At 42.5% G+C, this 18043-nt stretch overlaps 2 protein-coding genes across 2 annotated transcripts in view; both read right to left on the bottom strand.

The window, feature by feature from the left end:
* Positions 1–7416: 7416 nt before the first annotated feature.
* On the bottom strand, positions 7417–17766 carry LOC114018671. Its single transcript, XM_027818922.3, has 5 exons — positions 17633–17766; positions 13914–14258; positions 12851–12967; positions 12176–12291; positions 7417–9087 (listed from the first exon to the last, which is right to left on the bottom strand). Exons 1-5 carry the CDS (start codon positions 17685–17687, stop codon positions 8959–8961), a joined length of 762 nt encoding a protein of 253 aa, XP_027674723.2. The 5' UTR covers positions 17688–17766; the 3' UTR covers positions 7417–8958.
* The window catches only part of MAN2B2 (mannosidase alpha class 2B member 2), a 66526-nt gene continuing 66163 nt past the window's right edge, over positions 17681–18043 (bottom strand). The window contains exon 19 of the mRNA XM_037898099.2: positions 17681–17815. Within this exon, the coding sequence (XP_037754027.1) occupies positions 17802–17815 (14 nt within the window). The 3' untranslated portion in view covers positions 17681–17801. The remainder of the gene's footprint in view (positions 17816–18043) is intronic.

Here is an 18043-nt window from a genome sequence, read left to right as displayed (position 1 = left end):
GGATACAACTTGCCAAGGACAGGGCTTTTAAATAACGTTACAATTTTTTAGAGGGGAAGGATAGCTCAGTGGTGTGAGTATTGGCCTGCTTAAACCCAGGGTTGTGAGTTCAATCCTTGAGGGGGCCATTTAGGGCTCTGGGGCAAAAACTGAGGATTGGTCCTGCTTTGAGCAGAGGGTTGGACAAGATGGCCTCCTGAGGTCCCTTCCAACCCTGATATTCTAAGAACTTAGAGAACAAAGAATTCTTCAGTTCCAGATGAACATTCTACTTTTAGTTACACTGCATATTATGCATGGGTATAACTCTATTGTCATCAGAGGAGTATGTGTAGAATGTGGTCTATAATCTCTTACAAACAATCTGCCTTTTTTAATGCTCCTCTTCACAGTGCTTTAGCCTCACTGTTCACTGCTCTCACAGCCTGCCCCACCACATCACAGCTCTCAAGGCAAGATAGGAAACCAGTTGCTCTTCTCTTTACCCAGAGGCGATCTTCTCATTTGGCCTGAAGAGTGTAGCCACTCTTTCCACTTCCTTTCTTGCTCAATATCAGCTGGTTGGTTTTAATCAGTATTTTCATGAAACTATAAAGAACAAAGTTTACCTAATGTAGTACAGGGGATAAACTGTCAACCCGAGAAGATACTACCTAATCTAATTAAAGCTAATGGCATTTAAAAAGTGCCTGTCACTACACTATCTAAACCAGGGGTGGACAAACTTTTTGCCACATCTGGGTATGGAAATTGTATGGTGGGTCATGAATGCTCATGAAATTGGGGGTTGGGGTGCAGGGGTGGTGGTGAGGGCTCCGGCTGGGGGTGTGAGCTCTGGGGTGGGGCTGGGGATGAGGGGTTGAAGGTGCAGGAGGGTGCTCCAGGCTGGGACTGAGGGGTTCAGGGGGATGGCTCAGGGGTGAAAGTTCTGGGCAGTGCTTACCTCAAGGTGCTCCTGGAAGCAGAGGCATGTTCCCCCTCTGGCTCCTACACAGAGGCGCGGCCAGGCAGCTCTGCGCCCTGCCCTGTCCACAGGCACTGCTCCTGCAGCTCCCATAGGCTTTTGCTTTCAATAGCCAATAGGAGCTGCAGTGGTGAGCTTGGGGTGGGGGCAGCGTGCAGAGCCCCTTGGCTGCCCCTGCATGTAGGAGCCAGAGGTGGGACATGCTGCTGCTTCCAGGAGCCGCGCAGAGCCATGGCACATGCAGAGTGGGGCAAGCCCCCAACCCTGCTCCCTGGCTGGAGCTCGAGGGCTGGATTAAAACATCTGAAGGGCCGGATGTGGCCCCCGGACCGTAGTTTGCCCACACCTGATCTAAACACTCTCCCTTTTCTGCTGCATAGAGTCCATAAAGGAGACACATTCACTGTGTCTGTTTCCAGAACCAAAGAAGAGAAAAGGACACAATAGTTGTGTATGGGATTTTCATGAGCTGAAGCCACACAGTGAAGTATGGCTGGTGGGTCTAGACAACATGCTGCGGGTCTAACTGATCACCATATTTGGTGGTTGGGAAGGAATTTCCCTCCAGGTCAGCTTGGCAGAGATTCTGGCAGGGGTGTAGGGGGGGATTTCACCTGCCTCTACAGCATGGACTCGGGTCACTTGCTGGTTGAAACTAGAGTAAATAGTGGATTCTCTGTAACTTGACTTTTTAAAATCATGATTTGAGGGTTTCAGTAACTCAGCCAGAGGTTAGGGGCCTATTATAGGAGTGGGTGGGTGAGGTTCTTTGAGATGTGCATCTGACTAGATGATCATGATGGGCCCTTCTGGTCTTAAAGTCAATGAGTTTCATAGCAGATAAACACAACAGCTCACACTCCTCTTCCTTGTTTTCAAGGCCTTCCATTGCTCAATCCCACTTTCATATCTTTGACCTCACTTCCTGATGTGCCAATGATGCCAAATGTGCAATGATGCCCCCTTATTTCTTGTCCCATTCCAGCCTCATGCCTTTGTCCATGCTGGGTCACCTGTGCGAAGTTTAAAACAACCAAACAACACTAATTTAAGGGAGCCCTCAAGATGTGCCTGTAGGTTACTGAGTAACCAAAGACCAAATCCAGAACCCACTGAAGTCAATGACCAACTTTCCAAGTCCCTTGGTGAGCTTATCAATGTAACCTTTGCTTTTCTCTCCGTTCCCCCATTTTTTGTTTGTTTACGACTAAGGCCTTGTCTATCTTAGGGATTTTTGCACCCATACAGCCACACTGATGTAGTGCAAACCCCTAACAGAGACACACTTCTCCAGTGTAAAGAGTGCCTTGTACATGGGCAGTTTACCCACTTTCCAGTTCTTCATAGAACGCTCACAGCCTATGCAGTGACAATTCAGGCTCCCTACTCTGCCCCAGGGACGTGTCTCACCCACCCCTCACTGCTTTTATTTATTCTGTAGCGTTTCTGCTGAAGCAGCCAAAAAGGGGTGCCAACGATGATGTGCATAGGGGACTTAGACCACTAATTTTTTTATTTTTTTTTTTACACAAGTCACAGAATATCCATTGTATAAACACCACCTTTTAGATTGGCATTGACCCCCATGGCATGCAGAGGAGAATCTTATTCCTTTTATGACTCATGTCCGCTTCCTCAGGAAACCTCAGCTCTCAGTAATAGTATATCTGTGAGATTTGCAGTGAAACTGTTAGCTTGCTGCACAGTCTTCTGTTGATTGCAGAAATAAATGCAGGGGCATTTGTCTTTTCTTTGCAAAACCAAGCTGGTACGTGTTCACTGAACGAAGGTTCAGGTTGGAGTCTAAAGTAAAGCCCTGCAAATCTGGGGGTATCCACTTTATATCCGTTGACCATTCTTGCGAATAGCAGCTCGGATGCCAGATACAAATTTTGTATCCGTGCAGGGCTCTGGAGCTGTAGCACAGACTCACCAAAGCAGGTGGAGGGACCCAGGTTCCCCAGGTGCTCTGCGACCCAGCTCCGGCTCCGGCTCCGGCTCGGAGGGCGGGCCTAGGAGTCCAGCCCAGCCATGATAAGAGCTAGGCAGGCAGCTGTGGGGAGCTGCAGTGGACCCTCCACCTGCCCTTGCCAGGGGAGCCCAAGCAGTCCCCGGCCCATGTCCCTACTCTCCAGACCCCCCGCCCAGGGCAGGTGGAGGGGTCCATGCCGCGGTTTCTCACAGCTGCCCGCCCAGCTCTTATGGTGGCTGGGCGGAGGCTTCGAGGCACCGCCCACTCACCCCTGCTGGAGTCAGGGAGAGCCGCGCGGGCAGTTGGGACCTGGCGCAGAGTCACGGACCCTCCACCTGCCCTAGACCAGGCGGGGAGCCTGAGGGGCAGGGATATGGCTGGGGGCTGCTCTCAACTGCCCTCCCCCAACGGGCAGGTAGAGGGTCTGCCACGGCTCCCCCGACTGCCCAGGCTCCCCGGCTGAGCTCCACGCTTGCCTGGTGGGGGGTTGGAAGGGAAGAAGCGGGAAAGGGGAAGGAGGCCGCTCCTGTGAAAAGTGGATGCCCCCCGCCCCATTCCGGCACCAGTGGTCAATGCTGTGCGGTGACCTGTGGAGCTGTTTAGAGCCCTGAAAGTCCGCAGATATCTGCGGATATCCACATTGGCAGATGTGGATATCTGCAGACAACTTTTGCACATCGGATGCGGCTACTGAAGTCCATTTTACAAACAGTAACTCACACGCAGCCACCGCCCCGCTGGGCTGCCTGTATGAAATGAACATAAACAAATGAAACCTTATCAGGCCAAATTCAGAGCTGACATTAGTGGGCTCAACTTTTACTGAAGTCAATTGAGTAGCACTCACTTACTCCAGGCCCCTGTGTTTAAAACTATCATTTGTAGATACAAATTTTATATCCGCGCAGGGCTCTGGAGCTGTAGCACAGACTCACCAAAGCAGGTGGAGGGACCAATAAACAACTCTGCTCCGCGATAAAGCCAAGAAAATAATCATTGCCACATCCTATCTGCCAACAAAGTCCATTGGAGTATGGAGCCATGTCATAAATATAAAGGGAAGGGTAAACACCTTTAAAATCCCTCCTGGCCAGAGGAAAAACCCTTTCACCTGTAAAGGGTTAAGAAGCTAGGATAACCTCGCTGGCACCTGACCACAATGACCAATGAGGAGACAAGATACTTTCAAAGCTGGAGAGGGGGAAAAAAACAAAGGGTCTGTCTCTGTCTGGGTGATGCTTTTGCTGTGGACAGAACAGGAATGGAGTCTTAGAACTTAGTAAGTAATCTAGCTAGATATGCGTTAGATTATGATTTCTTTCAATGGCTGAGGAATTAAACTGTGCTGAAAGGAATGGATATTCCTGTCTGCGTGTCTTTTTGTAACTTAAGGTTTTGCCCAGAGGGATTCTCTATGTTTTGAATCTAATTACCCTGTAAGGTATTTACCATCCTGATTTTACAGAGGTGATTATTTTTACTTCTATTAAAACTCTTCTTTTCAGAAACTGAATGCTTTTTCATTGTTCTTAAGATCCAAGGGTTTGGGTCTGTGGTCACCTATGCAAATTGGTGAGGATTTTTACCAAACCTTCCCCAGGAAGTGGGGTGCAAGGGTTGGGAGGATTTTGGGGGGAAAAGACATTTCCAAACAACTCTTTCCCAGAAACCCGGTTAGACGTTTGGTGTTGGCAGCGAAAGTCCAAGGGCAAAGGGTAAAATAGTTTGTACCCTGGGGAAGTTTTAACCTAAGCTGGTAAAAGTAAGCTAAGGAGGTTTTCATGCAGGTCCCCACATCTGTACCCTAGAGTTCAGAGTGGGGAAGGAACCTTGACAAGCCAGAATACAGTGGAGTCAGCCAATATCTCTTAAATTGGTTTATGGTGGATTTTTAAGGTTTTTAACACTTAATTTACTTGTTAATTTATTTCTCATCCTGGTTAGTGGGGACATTCAGCACATACTGATGAAGTAAAATAGATTTGAAGCTCTTTACTTTGCAGTTCACTTTTCACAGGCGATTGCTATGAGGCTTAATGAATTTCTTAAATCTTTAAAGACTGCCCCCCCCCCCCCGCCTCTTGCTGTTATCAGCCAAGGGCACATAGAGTCATATCAGCTTCTTTGTTTCTCAGTGACCGGTCCACGGACCAGTGCCGTTGCTGATCCCTGAGATCTCCCTGACACAGATTAGTGAGGCAGGAAGCCTGTCCCTGGTATCAAAAAGGTTGAGAAACAGTGGTCTATAGTGCCAGTCACCCCTGCCAATGCACCCAAACACCACAGAAGAAGAAAATCTGCTTCACACCTTCCTTACACAAATGCCTTCGGAGAAAGGCCCCCCAGTGCTCATGTAGCTTTGGGTGAGGGGAGGGAGAACCCGCCTCCCCATGGAGGGTAAAAGATTTTTAAAAAATTAGGAAAACAAATTTAAATGTGAGCCAAGGAGTATTGAAATCTGCAGTACTTAATTGCTGTGGCCAGTGCACCAACCCTCAGCAACAGCATCCTGTGGGTCCCATGACATCATAGCTGCCTTATTGTTTAATAAGGTTTTCACCTATGTGCAGAGAGGTGCTTTGAATCTAAAATCAAACCTTTTGAAATGTGGCTCTGGATACACCCTGCTCAGGAGGAAAGAGGCCAAAATGGTGGCTGAAATCAAATCCTCATAGGTTCTCTTGAAGTTTGAAATGTTTTACTATTAGGCATATGGGTTTGAATGATCACCAAATGGTCCAGGGGACTGTCTGACCAGCCAGTGTTAATATCATTCTGGGTGCCAGAATATGACATGAGATTTACTATAGCGTTCTGTCTGTTTTAAAACAAGTCCATAGCGAACATGGCAGCAGTGGGAAAAATAAATCAACAAGCAAAATAAGCAGATGTGTGATTGTCGTGAGAAGTCCTCGACAGGGATTGCAAAGTCTTGTCTCATATAAGAACCCACGAGAGAAATGCAGCACATGTGTGAAATACTTCGTGACTGAGTAGGGCACAGGCAAAGGGTGTGAGCTCTGAAAATAAATCAGCTGGCTTCTAGCCAGTCAGCTCCTGGATAAAAATAGGTCAGGACAACTGGGTGTAACCTTTAAGAGCCAGAACACAGAAATGCTGGTCATATACTGCAATACAGGCAGCTATTAGCAAGGGCAGATCCAGAAATCCTTACTGGGGAGGCCATCATGTAATTTAATACAGTACTTACTAATAATGTCCAGCAAAAACATGATTCACAGACATGCTTCTGACCTGCGGCTCAGAGCATGCCCCTTCGTTCTTAAGTATGTAGCCACATCTCCTCTTTGGCTTTCCTGGCTACAGTGCATCTCCTTGAATTATTTTAAATGCAGGCCTCACCATTAGCAGATGGGAAAAACAGATTTGTTGCTAACCACTTATTATTTACCTCTGTTGCATTATTGGGAGCTTCTTGGATCAAGCGCTAAGACTTGCTATTAAAGTTACCTTCAGCTTTACCAATTGTATAAGTCTCCTAAATTCCTGTCCATCCATGGACTGAGCCTGATATAAAACTTTCCTGGGACCTTATGACTTCCAGACTACTGACACACTCACCCTGACTAGGCCAACAGGCATTTTCAACGATGATACTTCTCAAATACCGGTCAGGACATTTCAGCCCTGGAACTGCAGATCTGTGAGCAATGTAATTTCATTTTACACCTTCCCCTTTGTAAGGTATTGGTGCTCTTGCTCTCTCTCTCTCTCTCTCTCCCTCTGTGAGTGAGAGAGAGATTGATCATGGAAAGAATAAGAGATCTACCGTTACTAGCAGCTAAGGGAAATATATTTTAGCTCAACTGGTAGCGAACTGAAAAGGAGTACTTGTGGCACCTTAGAGACTAACAAATTAATTTTGTTAGTTTTTGGAGCTCATGAAATGTCAGATTTCTATTTCTAGCTCCCCAAATCTGTGTGATTTATGTAGCCAGTGTGTGTGTCATCAGCAATACACAGATGTGTTAAAATGTTCCTCCTTGCTCCCTTCTCTCCTCCTGCAACCTATGTACAATTTCCAGTGGATTCTGCAGCGTGACATTGTAAATATAGAACTTCCACTAATCAGTTTTCCACAGCAAAGTAACAGTTACTTCAAACACTGAAAGAACACTGACAGGTTTCAGAGCTCACGAAAGCTCATGCTCAAATAAATTGGTTAGTCTCTAAGGTGCCACAAGTACTCCTTTTCTTTTTGAAAGAACACTGGAGAACAAAAAATAAATATAAAATAATGAGCAAAGAAAACAAAAGAGTGGCCTTTCCACTCATAGGACAAACCCACAGAAATCTGTCCCACTCTGAAGCATCACCAGTCACAAAGATGCTTCATGGCACTTTTATGAGGGCTTTATCCTGCAGGGGAGGGAACAAGCCTGTAATAATTAATATCATGATGAGAGACACTGAGGCTTGTGGTTTAAATTATTTAAATTTAACAAAAAGAGAAGAGAAATAACTAAGAAAATCGGATTTTATTTACATATGAGTTAAATACAGATAGATTTAGATTTACTGATAGACAGAGAGATGCTCTGTTGCCAATTGACACTCTGTCTCTCACTCTACACATACAGCAACACACAGAAAATACTTGGAAACCATTCCATTTTCATTGAAAAGATACTGAATAACATTTAAAGTGTCAGAATTGTTTCTGGGCAGTTTGGAAAAGCCAGTCTGTGTTTGCTGGCACCCTCCAGAACCGTCTGAATCAGCTCTCTCTTACATAATGATGAAGTCTACTTACCTGTGCCCACTGTTGGGAAAATAATCCACTGGCCACCTGTCCACAGAATGAATCTTAACAGCAGACAAAAAAGACTGCTACACAAACACACTGATGTTTCAGCTACTCTCTCTTTTTTTCAATAAGTCTAAAATACTAGCCGCTGCATTTGTTTGCTGTTATGTTATCCCCCTACTGTTACTCACACCTTCTTGTCAACTGTCTGAAATGGGCCATCTTGATTATCACTACAAAAGTTTTTTTTCTCCTGCTAATAGCTCATCTTAATTAATTAGCCTCTTAGAGTTGGTATGGCAACTTCCACCTTTTCATGTTCTCTGTATTTATATGCATCTTCCTACTGTATGTTCCATTCTATGCATCTGATGAAGTGGGCTGTAGCCCACGAAAGCTTATGCTCAGATAAATTTGTTAGTCTAAGGTGCCACAAGTATTCCTCGTTCTTTTTGTGAATACAGACTAACACGGCTGCTACTCTGAAACCTTTACTCAGAAAGGCTCTAGCTATCTTCTTTAATGCATTAACTGTCATATTCTATATAGGATGTAGTTAGTATGCAGGACAGCATGCTGTCCTGCATACTAACTCATGCTAAGATAGGGTAATGAAATCTCATGCTTCAGTGCATCTAGTGATCCCCTCAGTGGTCAGGAAGGATTTCATCCTATGCACAGTATTGCTCAACTGTCTGGGTGATTATCAGTGTGGGTTTTTTCTCCATCTTCCTCTAAACCATCATGTAGTGTCCATTGCCTGAAGCAACGCTTTTAATGGTTCGATGGTATTCAATTTGGCAAATGCTCACAGTATGATTGCGCATTGTTATGTTTACTCCTGCAGACTGGGAAGTGGGAACTGGGGGGAAGAGAAGCCACTGCATGACAATAAACCCCCAGGTAAATAGTGAGATATCAAACTTTTAAAACAGCAACAACAAAAGACTCCGGGAATTTTGCATGAAAGTCAATAACACAAATACTTTTCTCCATTATTTTGAACCAACCTTACTTCTCTTACCATACTCGCTTCACTTTCATAATGGTGTTCCAGGGACAGCAAACAGACTTCACTGCATTTCAGTTGCACACTGGGAGATCAAGAAGCAAATTACGCTATTGTACTCAGTGGCTTGCCAGTTTTATCTCTCTGTCTCATTAATTACATGAACTTTCAAATCTGGAATGTCAAAGTGGATGGAGGGTCCTTGCTGTTTTCCTCACATCTTCTAGATTTCCCAGCTGCTGCAGTTAGTCATGAGATTTACTAATCTTCTGCGCGTTTGATGCAAAAGCGACAGAGTGTTTGTTCTCCTGCTCTTTATCTTCATCTTGCTTCATTGCAAAATAATCAAGGGACTCATAAAGTGTGGAAATAGCCTTGAAAACGAAAGAAAACTCCCATCAAATTGACTTATACTATTCAAGTGTGTTTTAAGCTGAATAATTATCTAACACATCACCTAGAATAGGACCCAAGGAACCTGATTTGACCCATCTCAAAAGTCACAGAGTTCTACATTTAGAAATAAGCCCAAGCCACAATATTTGGATTCAAATGCAAAGTTTTCCCCATCTTTGGAACCAGGGGTTTCATTTATCCCATTATAGGAAGGGGCCAGATGCAAAGTTCTCATTTGGATCTAAATCCCACAAAATTTGCAGGGGTTGATCCTGACTTTAGTTCAGGTCCATTCCTATTTAAATGGCACCAGAACTGGGCTGGGTTTTCTACCACCATGACCTTTCAAGCCTCGTAATGTACCCACTATACATGGGTTTATGTACAAAACCATAGTGCTATTTCCTTTAGCTGCTATTTTCGATGTAATCTATCTAGCGTCCAATTACTGTGCTACCTAGGTGCCATTCGGAGTCATACAAAATGACCCAATTTTCATTTCATGAGTATTTATGGGTAAAATCTTTGCGGTCTTTAGATGAGATCTGTAGCAAAATCCTGGGGAGACCTAAACATCTCCCCGAAAACCCACATACATGTGCATGCACACAGCACAAGATTCTGTTATGCCTAGGGTGTTTACCACAGAATCATCTCGTTAACTGTCCCAAAATCCTTAGCCTTGTGCAGTACACAATAGTGTGATAATGGACATCAAGAATTGGATGTTTTTTAATTTGTCCTCACAATAACTGTTTTGAGGAAAGTATTATCATCCCCGTTTTTACAGAAGGGAAACTGAGGCCCAGATAGATGAAGTGGCTTGCAGTAGGAAATCTGTGACAGAGTCAATAATATGACCCAAGCCTGGATTCCCAGCCCTGTTCTTCAGCCACATGATCACCCTTTCTCCCCAAGAGGTAGAAAACAACGACAACTGCCTTGATACCTAAACAAGTAGAAACTGTGGTGCTCATAGCTACGTGGCATCCACTTTGTGAGAACGTAAATTAGAGATGGCAGATAGATTTGCACAGGATATAAGATGTGGATTCAGATATGAATAAACTTAGGTTGCAGCAGCATGACACTCGCTGTCTCCAGAAAAGGTACCTAATGCAACCCAGGCAAAAAATAGCAAAACCTCATTTAAAGCAAGCAAAAAACTTTCTAAACAATTGCTGCAAACTTTTGTGACACTTGTCGTCTGATCCAGCTAATAACAAGGTAGTCTTGGAAATGAAAGATCACAATTCATATTAAAATGATCATATCTGTATTAGAATGTAAAAGGTACATGACAAGAGGTGACTGTGGCTAATAGCCATTTAGTTATAAAATAACAACAACAACAATAGATCTTTCATAATTATATTCACACATCTTCTGGATGACTCTCGTTGTCCATGCAAGTCCATTGCAGCTAATGGCTATCAGTGAACTGATTGCTTTGCAACCCAGCTTTGATGCTTGCCTTCTCATTCTCAACACAATTTTTCAAATGTCCTCATCAAATATTAACAAGTAACAGAGCTATCCACCATAATAAGAGGTCTACTTTTATATTTTAAATGAAATTAATAGATTTTTAAAAAAATATTTTGACTGAGGTAATATCTTTTACTGGGCCAACAGAAGTTGGTTCAGTGAAAATTCAGCCACCTTGGCTCACAAATATACTGGGATCAAGATGGCTACAACAACAGTGCAAAAATTATTTTGATATTTCCTGTAGTATTACAAAATAAACTCTTTAATCATCGAATCACAGAACTGGAAGGGACCTCAAGAGGTCAGGAAGGGACCCAGGGTGAATCAATGCATTCTGGTGAAGAAGCTCTCAATTATATATTTTTCCAAAAAATTACTCGTCCTGACCATTTGTGCCCTCCATGGCAATTACCAGTGGATTTTCAGGAGTGGTAACAACAACGCTAATGTGAGACTGAGTATGAGGTGAGAAGCCAAGAACTTCTGTGTTTTAATATCAGCAGCTCTGTCTATAACCACCTCTGTGGCCTTTGGCACTTTACCTAACCACTCTGGGCTTCATTTAGTGTAAGCCTGTGAAACTCCCACTGATTTCAATGGGAACTGTGTCTGCTAGGGTTGAATTTGGTCCTCTGTCTCTCAATATCCCGATCTGTTAACCTAGATATTCTGAGAATTTATTATTTAAGGTTAAAACAGTGGTTTGATGATGTCAGGGGCTATATTTAAGGGCTAACCACCCCACACTCCCACTCGTTATCCTGCTACAGCTAGTGTGCTTAGGGTTAGGTGAATAACTTCCAAACAAATGGAAATCAGACACAGCTATGAATTTTTATGATGCCATGGACACCTTTACTGCTGATGGCAGTACAAAGACCCATAAAGATGCCTCAACCGGCTTCATGGGGTCTCCCCAGAACAGGGGAATCTGGAGGCAGGTGTAACTGGTTCTATGCCACCCCCAATGTAGGGATGTCCTAGGCGTAGCCAGGGAAAAGGGGCATGGCTGAGCGCTACTGCATTCCAGTGATCTCCAGATGCTGGAATGGTACCTTGAGCTGAACCAGGACCAAAGGGAGGAGCAGAGAGATAGTGTAAAGCCAACTTTCCCAGTCCCTAGCTACATTGCGGTGTTGCTCCAGCACCAGTGAGACGCTGAACCTCTTGAGTACAATATGGTATAGCCTCCTTACTCCTCTTGCTTACTTAATATATACATACTTGTGTTCTGTGCTTTCCCCACAATGTAAAGTACACTGAAGCTGCTAACCATGGCTGCAGTAGCAATAGGGGACAATGCTGAGGCATGCTATAGCATTTCAGGGGGAAGAGTATGATACGGCCTTCCCAACATGCAGAGTTTTAAATAAAATTAAGCAAGTTTGCTTTGCTCTTATTGACAACGCATTTCATTTTATTTCACGGCTTTACATTGTTCAGTAGGATACTGTACTGTACTAAATAACAGCAACTTCCTGTTCTCCTGTTAAATTCTGTCTGCTCAATTGAACCTCCGTGAGAACCTCACTTTGGAGCCCACTTGTAGGCCGGCCCCTGCTGTAAATCGCTTACCCATTCTGACGAGTTTGATGAAGAAGAATTTATCTCATCTGCTTCATTTCTCTCATTTCCTTCCTCCAGTTCGGTAACCTGAAGTGTCTGTTCCTCATGGGTCCTTCTCTCTGGCACTGAAGGTGGATGGAACACATTTATGTGACATAAATACAAAGCAGAGCCATTATTTTGTTTATTACACATTTCAGGAGTCACACGTCAATGCTTTGTGAGGGTAGATTGATGGGGACTGATCTTTCATTGGTCTCCATGGCATCCAAAGGGGAGTGTAGACCTACTGTGTGCTAGTGAAGGGTGCCCAGACACCAGACTTCTGCAGTCCCTTTTATACACCATACAGCTCACCTTTGCAGGGTCCATGTGTGGCAGCACATTGTAGAGACACATTTACTCTTTCCAGGACTGTGAGTAATCCAAGCAAGGGAGGGTGCATAGTGATTGCAGGTGCATAAGAAGGGTCCATGCAAACACACATGGACCATGCCTCATAATAAATGCCTGGAATGCCCCACCTACCGCTCATTGCTTGTAGTACCCATGAAGAGCCAGGACTGGAGGCACAATAGTTGTACCATGCAATTCCCCTCCTAGTGCTGCTTTTTTAGGTGCACACATACTCTGAGACCAGCATTTGCTGGTAGGGACTATATGGAAAAATGCAGGGCCACTTACCAGTGTTTTTTGAGTTCTGCTGCTTTTTGTAACGGAGATAGAAACAGCCCCCTGATATTAGGAAAGGAAAGATGGCCAGAATTGCCATAAAATGATAGTTTTCCATTGATCCAGCCTCTGCAATCAAACATTTCAAATCAAGTTACTTATTACTTAAAAGCACAATATATAAGACCATGTTAGGTTTTTAGATGTGTGTGTGTCCTACTGCCTCAATGGCTAGGTTCAATCCTAGTAAATATTAGATCCCACAAACACTTAAACATGTGTGTTATTTTGCTCATTTGAACAATCCCTTCAATAGGACAACTCATGTAAACAAAGTTACACACATGCTTAAGTGTTTGCAGGTTTGGGCCCTAAAATAAAAATGATTAATGTTTTGCAATTATACAATAAAATAATAAAATATTGCAGGTCTGTAGCATTTTTATCCTGTTTAAATCATTTGATGCCCATTGCAATGCTTGCCATAAGTGAATCAAAAATGCCTACTATTATATCTCCTAATCTTGCTTGTTTTTATAAATTAATAAAACATAATAAATGATAAAAACTCTACCACTGGGGTGAGCTCATGACTAAACTGAGTAACGGTGTGACTTAGTGATGCAACCATTGCCTTTCCTCACTCCATCCCTCTCCCTAGCGTTTCTCATCCTCATTCACTGCCTCACATCTAAATTATAGACTGAAGCTCTTCCAGGCTTCACAGTGTCGTTCTATGTCTTCTGTGAAGCACCCAGAAGACCTAAGGGTGCTATAAATAATAATCTCATGAATCCTCTCAGAATTATGTGATGTCAGTAAATGAGCATTTGACAGCTGAGGAAACTAAAGCAGAGAGGTTAAGTGAATTGCCCAAGGCAACAGAAGGAGTTAGTGTCAGTGCCAAAATAAGGACATGGGTGCTCCTAATGCCCTGGGTTTTTTTTGTCAGATCATTGGCTTTATAACCCTTAAGGGAGAAAAAAGTAAGTAACACATTTCTGACTAAAAAATCTTCAGGGAGACAAATGAAGTGGCATCTCTATAGAACAATTCATGTCAACTGCTTGTTTACCTTGCTCTTCAACAGTCAGAGTTGTTCCATTTCCCAGCCCTTTTTTCATGAAAGGTATTTCGGTAATTATCTCACAGAAGTAAGTTCCAGTGTCATTTCTTTTCACAACTTCGATCTTTAACACTGTCTTATCCTTGTGTGTGGCATTGGCTGTGTAGCAAAGTGTTGTTGATAGCTCTCTGCTGGTGCCCTCTTTAAAGGTGAGATGTTGTATTTTCCAGACTACTCTAAACCGCTCAACCATCTCATCGTTTTTCCAGGAACAGGTAATTTCAGCTGACATTCCAATGGATACCTTAATTTCTGATGGTGTCTGGCTGACTGTTAATTCATTGGTACCATTTGCTATTGACAAAAACCAAATAACTTTAAGTTTAGCGCAGGCATAATAAAACAGCACAATAATTTATGGCATTATGGAGCCTATTTTATGACAACACCCTCACTTTTTAAAAGTTAGTTACTCCTGTTTTCCCCTAAATAATTACAAACACCTTAATGTGACCTTAGAACACCTCAATGCCAACTGGCAAAGAGTTCACTGTTCTGTACCAGCAACCCTTGACAGGCCTGACAAACTCACTACACCCAACATACTGCTCTCATGGTAACCAAAGCCAAAAAGGTTCAAGTGAGGTATCTAAAAAAAACTTATTTTTGCAAGATGTAGGTATGGATATTTAAGGAATCGTGAATAGGTAATGAAAATATGTTTCTGAGTCTGTATCCCAGGCAGGGTTCACAAACAGGTTGTGTCAGACAAGGAGATATATCCTCACCTGTTTGCCTTGCTTCACATGTAAAATAAGCATTGTAAGCCAACATAGTAAAAGTCCATTTGTATAGGACAACAAGATGAGGCTGTGAAGACAATGTAGTGTCAGCACCCCAGGGAATAAACCACGGGCGGTCAGCCTGACTCTGGGGACCAACCGAAGAACTTTAGGGATATAAGAAGGCAAAAGGACAGTGCTTTTAGTATTCATGCAAGGTGGATCCGAGCCCTGTGGTTGATGACTCTGGGAGATTGCTCTAGATGAGAAATACTTTAGACAAGGATTTTAGCCTGTAGAAGTTAAGTTTAGACTCTAAGAAGGGTGTTATACTTTTTGTTTTATATGTAACCATTTTGGTTTCCATTTGTTATCCTTAGTCACTATCTCTTAAATTTCAGCTTTAGATAATAAAGGTATGATTGTTTTCACCATATCTATATGTCGGTGCTGTGATGTTATATTGGAGCTGTCCTCTGTTGAACCAAAGATGTCGCATTCTGAGTGTGCCAGTGACAGGGTCTGGATAGGACAGGAGGTGTTTTCACAGGGGCTAGGGTGCATCTATTGTTAACCTGCCAGGCAAAGTAAGGGCTGGCCGAGCCTGGAGGAAATTGGTTGGGAGATTAACAGACTGATGGCATCAGGGTGCTGACACACAGTAAAGCAGCAGCAGCACCAGCTGAGGCAGGGAGGTAACAAAGTGGCTCATGGTCCTGGGCACCCCAAGAAGGATCACACTTTGATCATATTGAAACTAACTGTCCCTTTGAATGGTGACAGGTTTCAGAGTGGTAGCCGTGTTAGTCTGTATCAGCAAAAACAACGAGGAGTACTTGTGGCACCTTAGAGACTAACAAATTTATGTGGGCATAAGCTTTCGTGGGCTAAAACCCACTTCATCAGATGCTTGGAGTGGAAAATACAATAGGCAGGTAGTAGTAATAAGGCCAATGTAATCAGGGTGGCCCATTTCAAACAGTTGACAAGAAGGTGTGAGTAACAGTAGGGGGACATTAGTTTTTTTTCACCATACTAATTTCCCCCTACTGTTACTCACACCTTCTTGTCAACTGTTTGAAATGGGCCACCCTGATTACATTGGCATCATTACTACTACAAAAGTGATTTTTCGTCCCTTGGTATTCTACTGTTGAGAATAGCCCACTTCCACTTTAATTGAATTGTCTCGTTAGCACTGACCCCACGACTTGGTAAGGCAACTCCCATCTTTTCATGTACTGTGTATATATACCTGCCTATTGTATTTTCCACTCCAAGCATCTGATGAAGTGGGTTTTAGCCCACGAAAGCTTATGCCCAAATAAATTTGTTAGTCTCTAAGGTGCCACAAGTCCTCCTCGTTGTTTTTAGTCCTTTGAAGTTTACCTCCATTGCTGCTAATGGCGCAGTAATGGACCATTTCCCAAGTTTCATGCTCAATTTTTCGCTGAATTCTTAGGCCCTGTAAACCCTGTACAGCCAAATCCCAAGTGAGGACACCAGGATTTGGCTCTATATTTCTCATAATCTTAAAGACATTGGTCAAGTTTTATCAGAGCTGTGCAATCCCTTTTGAAAGCGTCAGCCTGGTTTTTCTTCTTCTTTTGAACTGATGAAGCTTTCTTCCCACATAGAGAAGTTATAAGAAATCTTTCTCCTCCTTTCTTTTCACAATGTGGCTCACACGAGCTATTTATTTAATCCACCTTGATCATTTATAGTCCTACCGTGAAGGGTCCAATTCCAATCCTACCGAAATCAATGGCAACATTCCCATTTTTAATACAGTAACAGCAGTATGAGCCCCAAGAGTTGCGAAGTTCACTTGAAATTTTATTAAGATTTAAGAGCACACCCACAAGAAAACATTGATTTTTTTCCCTCTTCCTACTTTACAATATATTCTTTTTCAGAAAAAGCAGCTCTTGCCTTTATTATTATTTAAAACTTGTGCATCGTATCATTGGTTTGAATGGCACTTTAAATGCTGGGTAAAAATGCAGTATCCACCTGAAAGATATTAGAACTGAAATGCAGAATGACCAAGATAGAACATATTGCTGAATAAACATCAGAAAAAAGGGGGAGGGGGAAAGGAAGGGAAGAATATTTAAATAGTAAGATTATTGGGTTGCTAAAGTGGCATGGTATATATCATATTAATTTCAAGGTTTTTGAGCTAATTCATTTTAGGGTTTTTTTATTATTTTTATTGTATTAGACACGTTTCCTGCATCCCCGCCTTATTGGTTTCCTCTCTCTTTGTTAAAAACACATCAGAAAACATCTTTTTTTCTCTTATCTAAATATCTTAATTTCTCTTTTCTTCTGCTTTACTATTTAGTGCTATTACTATAATATTTAACGCTGTTCAGCTTTTTGCAACACAGTTTGTATGAAAGCTGTGATACAAAAATCCAACTGTATTGTATTTCACTAGCTATTTGTTCTGGAAGAAAGACTTCACAATATTTTAAATTTTACACTAAGAGTTAATCTCGATGAAGAACTTACTATAAAGATCTAATTTTAAATAAAGGAAATTGATAATTATTAACCTGGTGACATCATTTTGGAATTAGTACAATGTAATTTTTTAATCTTTGGATTTCCTCTAAGACAATCATTTTTGGGCTAATGCTCTTTGAGCAACTTCTTCTAATCGCATGGTATTTTGCCAACAGTAGCTTGGATTCAGCACAAACAATAATTTTGCCTTCTGCACTATAAAAACCTGAGTAATGTTCTCCCAAACATGCACACATGGAAATCTATGTGAAGGGCTTGCACAGCAGCTACATATGTTTTAATTGATCTATACATATTTGGGGCATTAGCTTTTAGGTTTTTAAAACCAAACTGATTTTTTTGATTAACCCTAGAGAATTACAGATATACCAAATGCACCAAATCCCAACCCCCTCAAAACTTCAAAGAACTTACCTACGTAGCCAAAGCACTCTGTCAAAAGGATAAATTTCAGGATAATTGTGGTCATCACTCAGGATTATTAAAGCTCTCATCAGTGCCTCTCAATTGAAAGTCAGTAAGACAATGAGTGAGAAAGAACGTGTCAGATGTGAAGTTTAACTTCCTGTTCCCTCTGCTGTAGTTACTTCATAACATCTGAAAGCAAACAACTTTATTCTAACACATCTCTTGAATTACAATGACATTCTTCTCTTTCAGAACCCAGCCCAATCTGTCTGAATTGCTGAACATTGTTTTTTAAATTAAGCCGAACCGCTTGCCCCTTAATAATGAACATTATCAGTCTCTTGTTTTCTTCCTAGAGTATGAACACAGCGCTGAGTTTCCCTGCATATAAGTGTCCCATTTTCAAGTCAGTTTCTT

Source organism: Chelonia mydas, chromosome 4, assembly GCF_015237465.2.
Source record: "Chelonia mydas isolate rCheMyd1 chromosome 4, rCheMyd1.pri.v2, whole genome shotgun sequence".
Taxonomy (NCBI): Eukaryota; Metazoa; Chordata; order Testudines; family Cheloniidae; genus Chelonia; species Chelonia mydas.
This window is presented reverse-complemented; position numbering and strand designations above follow the sequence as displayed.